Here is a 15,747-nt window from a genome sequence, read left to right as displayed (position 1 = left end):
TACTCATTCTCACCCCTGGGAAACAAGGCCAGCCAATTTTCAAAATCTTGCTAAATAAACGGCAAGAAACTGTCCAAGCGGTTGCTAAGTGTCAAAATTGTTTTGAAGGTCCTTAAGGAAAAAAGGCAATGCACTAATATCTGAGCAGGTTTCTCTCGGGTTGCACTCCTAATTCAGGTTGGTACGCAAACTTAAGAAAATGCAGGGTTCGGAAAGGCTAAAAAAAATTAAATCCGCATCAACAATGAAGCAGAATCACCTGTTCGCTGGGGGAGAATTTAGAGGTAGGCGCCTGTCTTTGTGCAGCAAGATCGGTCGATGTTTTGTTGCAAGTTCCCGTTCCCTCCTCGATTCTGGTCCCTGCCTGGAGATAGCCATCTACCTTCCACCCACATTCCCGCACGCAGCAAGTGGGGCTCCTGTGCTTTTGAGCACCGGCGCAGAGCAAACAAGAAAGGGCGAGGAAGCCTCGGGTTCTAGATATTTGTAGCTCCCCTGATCGCTCTCTCCTTTCGATCCAGGCACAAGGGAGGTCAAGAAGTCAGTGGGTCTCCGGGCGAGGTTGTGGCAAAGTAACTCTGGTCAGAAGATTACACGTTGTTCTGAGAAAGGAACTAGAAATGCCTCCCCCCCCCCCGCGCTGCTTGGGCTACTGCTGTGTGTCACAGATAGGGTAGGCCGCACCCCAAATCGTGATTGAATATTTGAAGAAGCACCGCGAATCACTTCATCCCATTCAAAACAGTGGAACTAAATTAAGGAGTAGGACCCAGAAAGATTTCAATTTCCGAGATTTTTTTTAACATTGGGCCATTGATTTAATGAAGGAGGGAAACATACCCCCCTCAAAAAGAGTCAGTGCAGGCGGCATAAACGACTGCTCGGCCAGCGGCCCCCTGCCTCATCAGAATGGTGGAGGCCACTGGCTGGGGGCAAAATCTGGCACTTCGAAGGGAGGAATCGCTTCTCCCCGATCCACTCCCTTCGCTTTCAATTGGAGACCGAAAAGGTACGTCCGAGGTGAGTCGAATGGAATCAGAGAGACATCTGCATGGAGATGGCAAGATTCGAGGGGGCGGTTTCTGAGTCTCGAGGTCGTGACAGACTGTCAGGCAGGCTCGCTGACCTGGTTTTCTAGCGAGGAAAGGGGTGGCCTAGAAGGGTGGGCGGAATTCCCCATCAACTAGCTGGCTCTCCTCTGACGTTGCTGTTTTTCGAAGGAACCCTGTTCGACTACTGATCTCTCTGAAAGGAACTCGGGACCCCTCTCCCCCTCCTTTGATCTCCTTTCTGGCGCTGTCCGTTGAAACCTTCGCGGGCTAGCAAAAAGAGCAGCTTCCTTGCCAGGAGGAATGACGTCTGGCTGACGCGGCTGTTCGTCTAACAGCAGCAGCAGCAGCAGCAGCAGCAGCAATACCTCCAGCGCGCCCAGTTTGGATCTGACTGCGCCCTGTGTCCTTAGAGTCACCAAAAGTCGCTCTAGGGCCCGGCCGTCTCAGCAGGATGAAAGGCTTCCGGTCGAGGCCAAGTTCCTACACTGCGGAGGAAGGGAAATGGCAAGCAGTAGTTCGTATATATCGGCGGCGCTGAGAAAAAAAGTTATTCTATTTTAATTAGGCCGATATAAAGTTCCGAAGTTGCTTTTCTTAGTTCGATTCTTATCCCCTTTCAATCAGGATTTATGATTCATTCACCAGCCATTGGATGGATCTGAAATCCGCATCTGTCTACCCAACTGTGTTCTTGGGTCGCCGCCATGACTCTTAAGCTTGCCTGTTCAGGAGCTAGCTCGGCAGTGCAGGAAAAACTCGCGTGAATAGGTACTGAGTTTCGCCACCAGGCAGGCAGCAGCTAAATCCAGGTCTCCCGTACCGACCACGTGCACGTTCACAAATCACACAAGGAAATAATTTAAACGTGATAGGAGAGGATTTCATGGAACTAAATGGGGTTGAGAAATCTGACGGTAGAATAATATACTCGGTAGAACAGAACCACAGACGGATAGATTTTAGAATATCACCAACTCTTACCACTAGAGACCGGAGTTACTTTAAATTACAAAATCTGACCGGTTCAATAGCGTTGGTTTTAAACCGACCAGGCGATCCTGAGCGCAACAGCCACTGACCTCTCCTTTTTTTATCCTATGGAAAGGAAACTCAAAAACAGAGCTGGGATCAAAAGGTCCCCAAAACCAAATTCCAGCTACTCCTTGAAAGAGCTGACCTTATGAAGCCGATTAAAAACAAAATTAAAAAAAAAACATATTTTAAATTTAACTCTGCTCTTAAAACATTTATCGTAACTTCCAAAAAATATTACTTGTGAGTCACCCAGCAGACTCCCACAATGCGAAATCCTGTACTCCGGATTGAAAAGCAAACTACTTTCAATATCCTCCGAGAGTCATTAAACTCGTTTGTTTACAACACCCATCTGGACTAGTATCCTGCTGTCCCTAGTGTTCAGCTGGATGATTTCTCACTGTCAAAAAAGATAATCCGCAACATCCTTCCCACTGTTTCTATTTTGTATTTTATTTTCGTTGTTTCTCACATAATCACAACTCTTAAGCCACCAATAGCATGAAAATTGGATCATATGGATATAGGTTTTTAGAAAACTATTTACTATAAGTAAAGAGTATAGTGTCTAAATGTGCCCGAGTCCAAGAATACAGACACATGGGAAAATAATACAGTAAATTACTATTATTTTAACCAGATAGTTTCCCCTCCCTCGCATATTTTTCTCATATTTGTAATGCGTCAGTTTTCGTAAGTGCTTCGACCTATGGGGCGAAATTGTCGCGAAATGTTAAATTAGAAAAAAAATTGCATGTTTTATTCACGCGGCAATTCTTCAGATTTCAAATAAAAGTCCAGGAATTCAATAGAGCTGGAACCTAAGTTGTCGCTAAATTAACCTGAGGCTTTCTTCCAGCCGACGCGAGGGTTTGATCGGGGGAAGGGGCGAGAAAAGAGGGGAAGGGCGCACCAACGCCGGGGCTTTTGTTTCTTCCCGGGAACAGCTGAACTATGACTGCTCGTTCGGGTTCGGTTTTCTTTCAGCTGGGCAGAGGAACTTCACGCCTTTGTAGTCTGGCTGTAGCCTGGGGGCTTGGACCGTAGAGCTGCTTTTTGTTTTGTCTGGAGGCGGAGAAACAGACCCGTTGATTCCTCTCCTGCCGTTCGCCGCCGCCGCCGCCGCTTCTATTTATTATTTTTTTTAAGGGATTTGGCTCTTTGGCAAACACCCTAAGGAATGAAATCACGTGGTCCCAAAAGGGGCGGGGTTTACTGTCCAGAGGACGGGGGGAGGGCCCTTTTGTTGATTTCCCTGCCTTCCCTCTCGTAGTTCAGCTGCAGGAGGAGGGGCGGCTGCTCCGAGAAGCTCTGCTTGGAGTCTGTTATATACATATGTGTATATTTAAATTGCAGCTTGAGCAGTATAAACGAGACGAGGGGTGTCCCCACTCTCTCTCCTTTCTTCCGTCCCATATTTTGCTGCTCCGGTGCGCCCCCCTAGAAAGGATCCGGGATCAGGTAGGGCTTGAACACTTTCCGCTCCCAAACCAATCCTCCTTTCGCCCGGGAGAGCTCTCGCTGGCCCCGGGCGGTGCCCTTCCTCTTCCCCTTCTCCTCTCTCTTTATCACTCAGTCGCTCCTGTTCGCCGTTTTCTTCCTTTCCCCCTCCTCACTTCTTATTCCTTTCAAAATGGCCGATCTCTCTCTCGAAATTTGTTAGCCCTTCTCGGCTTTCTTTGTTGTGGTGGTGGTTGTCAGCGGGCAGCGGGGGGGGGGGGGTTATTCACTGCTGAGAGGGATGCTGCGGATGGTTTTTCAAAGTAGCCTCTTCGGATTTCCTGATTTTGGAATCATATGAGCCCCATCCCCTCGCCGCCCTCCCCCGCCTGGCTTTGCAGCTAGGGCGCAGGGCGGCAGCTCCAGTTCTCTTTCGCTGGTGCCTTTCGGCAGCAGCCGGGGGCTTTCAGGGCCTTTGAACTCGATAGGCCTTTTCGCCAACAGCTGGAACGGCGGGAACTGAGCCCGCTTGCTACAGAACGGAATGTGCAGTGGGGGCTAGAAAGCCCACTGGACTGAGACTAAGCCTTGACAGGCAGCAGCCTGCAGTCGGCAAGCTGGAATCAAAGGCTCGGCCGGGGATCCCTCCTCTCCCGCAAGAAGAGAGGGGCAACTTGCGAGATCCAAATGTCGGGTGCTTGGTGAGCAAGTATGCGCGCACTTTGTCCTAGGCCCGAGTGACGTCTCTCTCTCTCTCTCTCTCTCTCTCTCTCTCTCTCTGTGTGTGTTTTGTGTGTGTGTGTGTGTTGTGTGTGCGCGCGCGCCCGCGCGTATTTGCGAGGAGGGGGAATAAGGGGAAATGTAGTCAACTCTTTTTAAGAGACGGGTTTCCAAAACTCGTGTCTTCCAGACCACTCGGACTACAATATCCATAATCCTAAGTCACTTCGATAGCTGGGGAAGCGTGTAGTCCACAGAGCTTGGAATTGCCAGGATGCGTTGGATCTGATAAATGGGAGCTTGGCTACAGCCACAATATGGCGCATTACGTCGAGAAAACTCGGGAAGGGAGGGAGAAGGAAGAATGTAATATTTCGCTTTGCATTGAAGCAGAAAGATTTTGTGATATGCCTGCCTGCCCGTCTTTCTTTCATCTCGGGCCGCAGCGGGTTAAAAAGTCTGATCTGGAAAATCTAGAAGCGAGAATCCTGGCGCTAGAAAGGGTGTCTGTCATTCCTAAATCACGTGGGAACACGCTTTTCGGGGGTGGGGGGGATGAAAGAAACTTCCTGGGGATTTTATGGGGAAGAGGCGTGAAAGAAGCGGGAAAAAGCAGAGTAAAGGTTGGCCTTTACTGTCGCGAGGTTTGCCGGCTGAAGGATGCAAGAAAAAGAGAGAGAGAGAAACCCCGCCGCGTCCCTGCTGGAAGACCAGCTGGAAGGAATGAAACAAACCTGGCTTAAGCGGGGAGGGGCTAGTGGGAATTTTTCAAGGGTGCCGACTATTAAATGTGGGTCCGGTCTCTGTGCGCTGCGGTCCTTCCCTCCCCCGTTCTCTCCAGACGTTGTTTGGACAATGACCGCGCTGTCTCTCAAGGCTAGAAATGGGTGTGAGTCCTGATAAATTCCACCACAGGGAAATTCCGGGTGGAGAAACAGAACATCAACGGAGATGGAAATAGAAATAATTAATCTTCCTGAACGTTAGTTGTCCATTCTTCCTCACAAAATTCATTTTCCTGTCTTGAATTCTGATGCTTTTTATTTTCTTTTTTGCTAAAGTGGTAATTTCTGCTTTAATGTGGAAAACGGATATTTTGTTTGTTGCAACAAGTTAAGGAGTAGAAATAGATCTTGTTTTCTAGTATTCAAGAAAGGAACCGTATTTCTTGCATTGAAAGGATGCATAGGTGCCCATATTGTATATCTATGGATAGAATAATGGTAACCATCTTTTACATTTTCTTTGAAATGTCAGGGGGGTATTTTTAAGTTTAAATTAAACAAGGAATTACGTGCCACAACATCATTCCGTTATTCACCTTAATTTGGAGGAAAGGAGTCTGGGGTGCTTGGAAAGAACAAATTGGCTCCCTTTTAACTTTTGAGGGAAAACATTTTGGTTTTGTCTTTGGTCTTTTGCCTTAAATTTCGAAGGACGAATTCTCTAGAAAGTCTTTTTAGAAATCCTTCTCTGTAGAAATTAAATTTAATTTCTCCAGAAATTAAAAAAGCATCTGAAATTCCCGCTGACACAAATAAATCAGTCCAAAATTCTGTGCTTAATGAAGATGAACCTATGTTCTTGTGTATCTTTGTTACCATTCTTCCAATGTTTTCTCGAGTCTATCTTCTTTTCAGTTTTGTTGCAGCTCTTATTGCTTTAAGGTAAAGTGTATGTTTCTTGGGACTTTCCTCATATGTTGGATTGAATTCCACCCCTGAACCTCCTTGAATGAAAGCTGAGGGAGAAAAGTAGTTGGAGCCAATGCTCCAGATTGATAGATTATGTATTCATTTGTTTGTTTTGGAGGGTGCCTCTTCTCCTGCTCTGTTCCCCCTGTCCCTTCCACCAGAAGATCAATCCATGAACATGAATGGACTCAGCTACCTCCCTCCCCCCAACTGTAACAATTGGCGTTTGCCTTGTATAGTGGCTTGGGGGAGATGGAGAAAGAGGTAGTTCTAGTTCTGGGATGAGAGGAAAAGTCTCAGAGAACCTTCCCCAACGAGGCACTACAGGTACTTGAACTATCCCTCCCATCGCGTCCAGAAAGCAGCTCTACGGTATGGTCAGGGAGGTGAACAAGTGTTTAGGGTTTGGGGAACATTTTATTAAGGAAGTGACGCTGTCAAGCCCACTCACCATGCGCGCCCTCCAGGAAAGAATAAGCTGTTTGTTTAAAGCAGCTTTCTCCAATCTGGTATCTTCCAGATGTGTTGGGCTACTTCGTTCATAAATCCAAGATTGCATGGCTATTGGAAGGCACCAGATTCGGGAAGGCCGGATTGAGTTCTTCCAGAAGAATAAATTAGGTAGCGGCTGACATAGTCGCAGCGTTTCTGCGGCGTGTGGTCGATTTCTCAGGTGGCGCAATGCACACATTGCGGAAAAGATTGCAATCCGATGTGCTCTGAATGAGGGGCTTCAATACCGAGAGGTCCGTCCACACAGTGATGAACGGGAGGATCAATCAGAGCAGATGTCGCTTCACCGGCCAAAGCTGGACCCGCTCCAACATTTAGTCTTCTCGCGCCAATACAGCTAGCTCTGCAGCCAGGCTAGATGGGACTGATCCCAGCCGCGGGTCAACCATCCGCCGACGCGTGGGCTGACCGGATTCTACCTTCCCACTTGGCTGGGAGAAATAGCCAATAGGAGATGGGCACCTCTAGAAATAGGGGAGGGTGGGCATCGCGCTATTTAGCATGGGAAGCTTACCAGAATTGCGGATGGAAGGCGGTACTCGTGGGGGTCAGGCAATGGATCCCACTCAGGGAGAAAGAACTGCTGCTCCTTCTCCTCAAAGGGTTTCCTCTGATCACCTTTCGGCTGCAAGTCCCTGGGGAGCGGCTACCCGAGAAACAGGGATCCGCCAGCCTCTTGGAGAGGGGCATTTCGGCGTCAGGCCCCCATCTCTCGGCGCCGGGTGTGTCTGTGTCAGCGTGAGGCACACAATTCTACAAGAAGACGCCCACTGAGCCCAAGAATCAGAACTCTGGTAAGTAACTCCGGCGCTCTCGCTCTCTCTCCCCCACCCTTCCCTCTGTCCCTCCTTTCCCCCCGCCCCCAAGAAAACCAGTCGCAGCCTCTTTTCCAAATCCTCTTTTCCCCGCTGGAGGAAATAAACCGCGAGTTTTCAACCAAATGGAATTCCCAGTAGAGGCGGCTCCAGCGGCTTGAGGCCTCTCCCCTTCTTTGAATAACGTTCACACTATCAGAGCGCAGCTGGGAATCTTCTGACTGGCTAGATTGCCGCTTCCATCTTTCCGGTGACGATCGGAAAGGAAGGAGACCAAACGTTTGGAGGGCGCCAGCTTTTCTGCAGCGCCCCCATGGCCCTGAACCAGCCCAGATGGTCCCTTCCCCTCGTGCCGCCCTGTTAGACTTTCGCTCCCTGGGAACGGGAGCGGGTCGTATATTTGTTGATTTTGAGGAGCTGCACTTCGCCTTTCAATCCGGCAGCTTTCCAGGTGGTTTTAGGGCAGAGGGCAATACTATTTAAATTCGGAATCAGTATCACTATTGCCCGGGATATAAATCCCATGAATTACTTTTAATTCAATTGACTCTTAGAAAACGGGTGCAGTGCAAAGATGGCGTCCCTTTTCCTCTTGCGGAGAGTTGTATATGGGGAAGTGTGTGTTTGTGTGAGTGAGAATTGCATCATCTTGGCTGAAGATCTCGGACTTGGTTGGGTCGAAAACAAACACTTTCTCTCTGCCCGGAGCTGAACAACGTTAAAAAAAAAAAAAAGGCGAATGGAAACTGTGGAGCCTGATGACCTACAACTGGGGACTGTGAAGCACCACCATTTTTCTTGTCAATAATGTTGTACTGGGAAAAGAACTTCTCTGCCTTTTAACAGGGTCAGACCTTTTCGCTTTCTAAGTGCTGAAAGTGATGCAAACTCTGCAAATTCTCGGTGGCATTTACAACTTTCTACACTAAATTCTGTGCCAACAAAACATTTTTTTCTGGAAGGCTTGGGGGGGGACCCTCTTTGCATCCCACATTCGGTTGTGAAAGAGGATGTACATTGTTTAGTCCAACTTGAAAAAATGTGCATGTTTGAGCAAGGGAAGCATAACTTAGAGATACCTCAAACATATTTAGCCTGGTGATTGCAGCATCTTGACATTACTTCCCTCAGTTCAGAGCATCCCACAGCTTAGGCCCTAACTACTCAATTTCAGTTAAAACCCAACAACAAAAGAAGTAGGTAACTTCAGAAGGCATGAATGGATTTCTGGAGCCCATCCCCCCCCTGCAGGTAACCTTCTATAATTTGATAGAGGGCTCTGTCTCCAGCCATTTTGAAAACAAGATGAAGAAAGCTTGCCTCAGATTGGAAAAGACAAGGGAAGTGCTTTTAGCTTCTAGCTTCCAGGCCACAGGGGTAAAATAAGATAAGATTATTATCATTTTTTTACTGTGGGCACAATGGCATTAAATGAAATTTAGTTGCCCTCACCCAAAGTAAAACACATACATGACACACATCTAAAACATACTATGTACAACATATGTATAGACCCACGCCCCTACATATATATAGCAAATAAATATTAAATACTATCCATCTTGAATATATAATGGAAGGAGGAAGCTTGAGAAGTCACAAGTTACATTTTTTTCCATTACCACACTGGGATCTCTTCATTCCCTACTCCAAATTGGCCCCTGAGGGTTTATCCCTGAATAAAAATATTAGGTAGGGAAACAGCAACTTCCTTATTTTCTTTAGGGAAAAAACCCAATGTAAAAAACCCCAAGATGTATTTATTTGCAAGTAAATGGCACTGGATTTGGCTGCATATTTAAGAAGGCCTTTTGAGGCAGTTTCTGGAACAATTATATTTGTAATTTATAGATGAGAATAAGAGTTTGGCAGGTATGGTGGGAGAAACAAATTGAACAATGAAAATAACTCCAACCCAAGAAAGTAAAGCACTACCAATGAGCTGCATGCTGGATTAGCTTCAGTTGCCCATTTTCTTGAGAAGCTGGCTGTGGCTGGGTAGATATAAACCTTCTCCAATCCAAGGCCTCCAGATTGTAGAACTACCATGCACATCACCCACAGCCTCCTACTGATCTTGCTGGCTTGTTAGAGTAATCATAATCTGTCTTCAGATAACTTAGGTTGGGAAAAAGTCTCAGGATGTTAGTAAGAGGTAAAAGGAAAATACTGTGGCAACCTGAAAATATTGTCTTTTAATGTACCTTTGGTGACTTACAATCTTTTCATAAAACCAGGATGTCTAATCTGGAAAGCTTGGTATTGCCATGTTTTCCTGAAAGTAAGCGCTAGTTTGATTTTTGGAGGTGGGCCTACTATAAGACCTACCTCAAAAATAAGCCCTAGTTTTGGGCGAGATGCATGCCTAAAAATCAAGCTAGGGTGTGTGGGGGGGGTTGGAACTGCCCATGTGCCTCGCACCCGCTTACCTTACTGGTAGGACCACTGCAGCCAGGCCTCCTGTGCCCGGATAATTGTTGTGCCTTGTGGCTCATCACACAAGTGCCACCACTCACGGCAGGAAACCACATGACGCTTTGTGCCATTGCCGCTGCTCGTGGCAGGCCACATGCTGCTTCACGTTATTGCTGCCGTTTGTGGCAGGATGCGCGTGGCATGTCAGGCCATTGCCATTGCCTGAAGCACTGCATGGCCTCCTGCTGTAAGCAGCGGCAATGGCCCAAAGAGCCGTGCAGCATTCTGCGAAGCAGCGGCAATGGCCTGAAGTGCCCCCGGCTTCCTGCCATGAGCAGTGACAACAGTACAATGAGCCATGTGGTGTCTGGCCACAAGTGGTGGCAAGCGGCCGCTGAAGAACACAAGCAGTGACGCAACAGGTGTCAGGGTGTAGGAAGCCTGGCTGCGGTGATCCTAAGGTAAGACATTCCCCCCAAAATAAGACCTCTTTTGGAGGCAAAAAAGTATAAGACCAGGTCTTATTTTGGAGAAAACATGGTACATATCACATAGGTGTGTGTGTGTGTGTGTGTGTGTGTGTGAGAGAGAGAGAGAGAGAGAGAGAGAGAGAGAGCACATGAATGTACATGTGCGCGCAAACACACACATACATGTTGGGGGGGAAAGGAATAGGAAATAGTAAAAGAAAAGGAGAATTGGTAAATATTACCCAGAGTGACTTTAAACAAGCAGTAGTAAGATATCAGAACAGATATTTTTATATCCTAAGTACATCTTGTGTTATAACAAACTTCAAATCTGGCTTAATTCACAAAAAATGGAGTTGAATCTCCATATGAATTCTAGTGTAGTTGTTTTGCAAAGAAAACTGCCTTTATTATTCTTAGAGTCAGTTCCTGAAAACTGAAACATTCTCCCCTTTGTTTTGTTTTGAGCCCAGGATGTTGTTATTTCTGATGTTAAGCTAGCCTTTTTCTTCTTCTGACTTTGTAGAAGGTAGATGACTGCTTATACCATGTTTCCCCGAAAATATGACCTAGCCATAAAGTAAGACCTAGCTTATTTTTTGGGGATTTGGGCTAATATAAGCCCTATACCAAAAATTAAGCCTTACTTAACCCCATCCACTCCATCCCACCACAGTATTTTTGGCAGGTCGGATCGAGTGCCTTCCCCCACCTTGCCTGCTGCCAGTGCTGCCACTACGAGTTCAATTTTGCGGCTCGGCTAAATTGTTCGGCTGCGGCAGACCGCAGTTCCCATCAGCTTCAGGTAACCTTACGCCAGGCTCCTCACAGTGGAAGCAATCTGGCTCGCCTTGGGTCAGGTTGGCCGTCAAGGGAGGTGTGACTCGTCCCCGCCCTCCAGCTCTGCCGCAACGGCCAATCTGATCCTGGGTGAGCTGGATTGCTTACAGGGAGAGGCTACGCATTGTAGGAGAATGACTGCAAAGGGCACACCTGGATCCCTGGAGCTCCTGGAGGCTCCGAGCGCTGCTTTTCACTCGGTTTCCCATCCCACCCCGCCAGGCTGATCTGGTGGGTGAGATTGCTTTCCGTCTTCCCACCGTTATATTAGCAGCTGACACTGCCCTCCGGAGAGGCAGCCATGGTGCGAATGGGGATAGACCATCCCCCCAAAGCGCCGCCAAAAACAGCGAGGCAAATGTGCACACAGATGTGGCACCAAAAACAATGGTGCAAAAAGGGTGCATATGGATCCCTGCAGTTCCTGGAGGCTCCGAGTGCAGGAAGGGCGCCAAGGTGGCAGGTGGAGTGTTGGGGGCTCGGGGAGGGAGGGTGGTGAAGCAGCCGGACAGTGCACGTGCTCTTCCCATGCCAGGCCAGCCCCTGCAGCTCTGGGGTAGCTGTGCTGGGTGGTGGCAGGAAGGGTGTCGAGGTGGGGGTGGCCAGGACGAACACTGTAGGCTCAGGGAGGGAGGGTGGTAAAGGTCAATCAATTCCAACTTCCCGAGATCTTTTTTTTTTTCCCTGAGAAGTTGGAATTTATTGATTGACTCCCCCCCACACACACAAACTTCTTTTGTTTTCCTGTACATGGTGGCAGCAGATCATTGATTCAAGGGGGGAATGATTGCACTACAGTACCCATATTCATTTCATTATCTGGCAAAGTCTAAAATATTTCATCCTTAAAGCATATTTTCAAACTGTGCTTAAAAGATACAAAAAGAGAGCTGTTCTTTTCTGTGGTTTCAGACTGCCTTCCTACCCATGCCTCTTTGGAGACTGCTTTTAAATCAAAGAGCCACTTGCCTCTGAGTAGACTTTTTGTTAAATTGCCCCATAAGTATAATGTGTATTGCGCTCAGACCCCTGGCCTGGTTTTTTTTCCTGCCTAATTAGGGATCTACTAGGAAGGAAGAAATGTATCCTGGCTTTCTTTGCCTGGTTGGGAGGTCAGTTTATAGCTGTGATTCTGTTCTTTAAAGACACAATTTTGTGACTGACAAATGCTAAAGGTGATGGTCACAATCCCAAGCTTCTTTCAGTCCTCTTTATTAGGCAAAATATGTGTCCACCAGGTTTAGAGGCAGAATAATTTTAGGCATGTTTATTTAGAAGTAAACAGTAAAGGGAAATCAATGGGGTTGCTGAGTGGGAGTTTCTTGCAGGAAAGAACTTGGGAGATATGGTCTCCTCCTTCCAGGTCATTGCTATGTTGTCTAGAGGGGAAAGTTGTTTGATCTTTTTAACTGTGGCCTCAAAATTGGGTCTCGGTTGGTTGAAATATATTTGAAAACTATATAAAATTGGCAGGTTGAGGATGTAGGAAATCTAATTTATGGGAGGGAAAGTGATTCTTATAATTTCCAGCGAAGTTTTCATGAAACACCTTCCTATTTTAATCTGTCTATACCAGCAGTTCTCAACCTGTGGGTCGTGAACAACCATTTCACGGGGGTCGCCAAACAACACAGTCTACCATTCCCCCCCCCCTTTTCCTTAGCTGTGCTACTCCCTTTTATTCTATTGGCTTTTGAAAGCCAATAGAATAGACTCTCTTGAATAGAGTCTAATTCTATTGGCTTTCAAAAGCCAATAGGAATTGTCCAGGCTGTCTCTGCCCTGTTGAGCCCGCCAAAAGTCCCATTCTGCAAACGGTGCTGCAAGTTGTCTGCAGTGAAGGTGAGCTGTCTGGAAGTTTCCACCCCTCCCTGCTGAGCAACTACTAAAAATGTAAGTAAAAGAGGGCCAGGGGTGGGAGGTGGGAGGCCGGCGGGTGCAGGGAGGGTTGCTGGCACGCGTGAGGCCCGACGGGTGCCTTACCTCCCTTGGGCTGGGCCAGTTGGTGGCCAGGCTGGTGGTCAGCCTGCGCCATCTCTGCCGCTTGCCAGCTACGCCTCAGCCAGCGCAGGGGGTGGCACCATGCATGCACAGTGCTCCCAGGCAGGGAAAGTCCTTGACTTATGACCGGTTGGGTAGTCCTTGAGTTACGACCAGTTGGGTAATCCTCGACTTACGACCGGTTGGAGTCGTGGCATTAAAAAGGTTGAGATCCACTGATCTATACTGTTCCTCTATCCCTTACTTGGTCAAAACTTTCATTTTTTCCTGCATACTTTTCTGTATGTTATTCCTTGGCTGATAAAGGAAGGTTCTTTATAGCAATTTTCATTAGTTTATTGCCTAGGGTACAACTCCCAGCAACTGATGAAAACTTTAATTTAAATCATTTCATGTTTTGAGGATTTTTTAAAAAAAAGTTTATAAGGCCTTGTTAAAATACAAACATATTTAACAGACTGAACCATCCAATAACAATCTGGATTAGGTTTACATAATATACTAGCTAAAAATATGCAGATAAATGAGCATTTGTAGTCCATGTATCCCAAACACTGGGATGCAGGATTTAAAGCTCTGCCTCCAAATATCACCATCTATCTATATACTGCTAATACTCACACATCTGTAATCTTTAGCTGGTTGAAACATTGCCTCATAGGCCAACAATTTTTGAACCAAGATGGGTTAACTTACAGAATGTGTTCAAAATCCAGGGACCATATCTCACATGGAATTGAAATTTGGCAAATTTTATCAAAATTTTATGACATAAAAATTATTACAAAACATTTTATGACATAGTATAAAATGTTATAAAACATTAAAGCAGATACATCTCCTTGGATTTCAAAGAATTTTTCAGTTGTACTAGAAACATTGCAATTGTTGAAATCATTGAGGAATCTGGTAAGGAAGTATTTCTGAACTGATGACCCAAAGAATCACGGTTTGTTTATTGTACATATAATTCTTTTCTTATGAACAGTACTGATTGTCTACCTATGAACAGTACTGATTGTCAATATTTTTTTTAAAAAGTATTTTATTAGTTTTCTACCATTACAGTTCATTTGTGCTTAATGAACAATGTGTTGACTGGGTTATTTTTTGCTTAATCATAAAAGTTAAGTTCTTACTCTCTATCTCAGGGGTGTCAAACTCAATTTCATTGAGGGCCACATCAGCACTTGTGGTTGTCCTCGGGGGCCCGGGTAGGTGTGGCCAGGGTGGGCATGGCCTACTGGGTGGGCGTGGCTGGAGTAGGTGTGGCCTACTGGATGGGCATGGCCAGCTCTACATCGTTCGCGTCAAGGGTGCCTATGGGGGCCTGGGCAGGAGTGGGACAAATCTGAGGGTCTCTGGCAGAAGGGGGTGGGACCAAGGCAAGTGCCAAGGCATGGTCCACTGGAAGAGCCTGCCGAAACCCCTCCCCCAGAGCCCATCAAGTCGGATATGTGAAGTAGGCGAGGCCCATTTGCTGGCCACGTCCAGGCGATGGTGCATTTCTTCATTCCTCACAAAGGGTGACAGCTCCCCAGCACGTACCGAGGGGGCGGGGCCAATGTGGCAGGGGCCGGTCCCTGGCTGTTTCCAGATGGCCTTGGGGAGCTAAGACTGAATGTGTTTCACCATAGATGCCCACCACAAAATTGTACATTGGCTCCCAGGATCAGAAACATAAATATAGAAACCAGATCACCTTCTTACACCAACCAGAAAATGCAACATTACCTGAGAGCAAAATCACAAGAGAGCTACTTGTAGATATTAAAAAGGAGAGATAGAAGGAAGATCTCTACCAAGCATTTACCTCTTTTGGTTCCCATGAAGTGAAAGTAGGAAGAAGGAGGTTAATTACAAAGTGAACGAGGGGAAAACTTCTGGTCTGACCTTTTATGAGAACCAATCGTACATAAGGCCAGCAGTGGCAAGATGGATGCATTTGGTTGTTTTATATTCTGGGCGTCACATGATTCAGCACATGATTCAACATTGTTTACCAGGCCAAGAAAGAGATGCTTTTGAATTTTTCTCTTTAGATAGAGATAAGATAGGGCAGTGGTGCTGAACCTTTTAGAGACCGAGTGCAAACTGCAACCCAAAATCCACTTACGTATCGCCGGGTGCTGGGAGGGCATGGCCTGCTGGGTAGGCATGGCTATGGTGGTCATGGCAGATTGGGTGGGCGTGGCCAGGGGGGGCATGGCTAGCTCAATGTTGCTCTGGCGAGTGGGGCAGTGGGCAGGAGGGTGTCTTGCTCAGCAGATGGGGGACATGGGGGGAGGCTCCTGAGCCCTACAGCTCTTCTGAGGGGGGGAGGAGAGTGGGGAGGGGCTGTGCTGGGATCAGGGCTCCTCTGCCTTCTGCTGTCTGCCTGCACTCTTCTGCTGCAGGTGCCATGGCTCCACTTGCCTGGCAGAGCGGGGGCGTGCTGGCGCATGGGGACGCACATAGAGCTGCTGCCTCACTTGCCATGCTGTGCCGGGACTGGTCCAGACTGGGCACAAAGCCTCCTCGTGGCTTCTTCCCCATGAACATCAGGATGCCCACCCCACCTGCCGCTGTCCCGCACTCTCCAGCCCGTTGCCAGGCATGCTGGGATGCCTCCCTTTGGGCTCCCTCAGCCTCTCACCCCCTGCAGGCTGGGGCTAATCAGATTTCCCCAGTGGGCAGCGCTGCGCCCTCTTTCTCCATCCTTCTGCTCCTTCTGAGGGCAGACGGCAGCTTACTGAGCTGGGCGGCACCTCTC

The 15,747-nt window shown here is 47.5% G+C and overlaps 1 protein-coding gene across 5 annotated transcripts in view; it reads left to right on the top strand.

Annotated features, from left to right (window-relative positions):
- The window catches only part of PCGF2 (polycomb group ring finger 2), a 97,417-nt gene that overhangs the window by 2,538 nt on the left and 79,132 nt on the right, over positions 1-15,747 (top strand). For 2 of the 5 annotated variants that reach the window (XM_039321290.1, XM_039321289.1), the window contains exon 1: positions 3,324-3,548. The exons of 1 other annotated variant lie outside the window; for it this stretch is intronic. In XM_039321290.1, the coding sequence (XP_039177224.1) occupies positions 3,423-3,548 (126 nt within the window). In that variant the 5' untranslated portion in view covers positions 3,324-3,422. Of the gene's footprint in view, positions 1-3,323; positions 3,549-3,831; positions 4,229-7,056; positions 7,249-15,747 lie in introns of those variants that run through there. 2 more of the 5 variants (XM_039321291.1, XM_039321292.1) reach the window with 2 other exon arrangements.

This window comes from Crotalus tigris, unplaced genomic scaffold (assembly GCF_016545835.1).
Source record: "Crotalus tigris isolate CLP2741 ecotype Arizona unplaced genomic scaffold, ASM1654583v1 scf7180000023724.639413, whole genome shotgun sequence".
Taxonomy (NCBI): Eukaryota; Metazoa; Chordata; class Lepidosauria; order Squamata; family Viperidae; genus Crotalus; species Crotalus tigris.
This window is presented reverse-complemented; position numbering and strand designations above follow the sequence as displayed.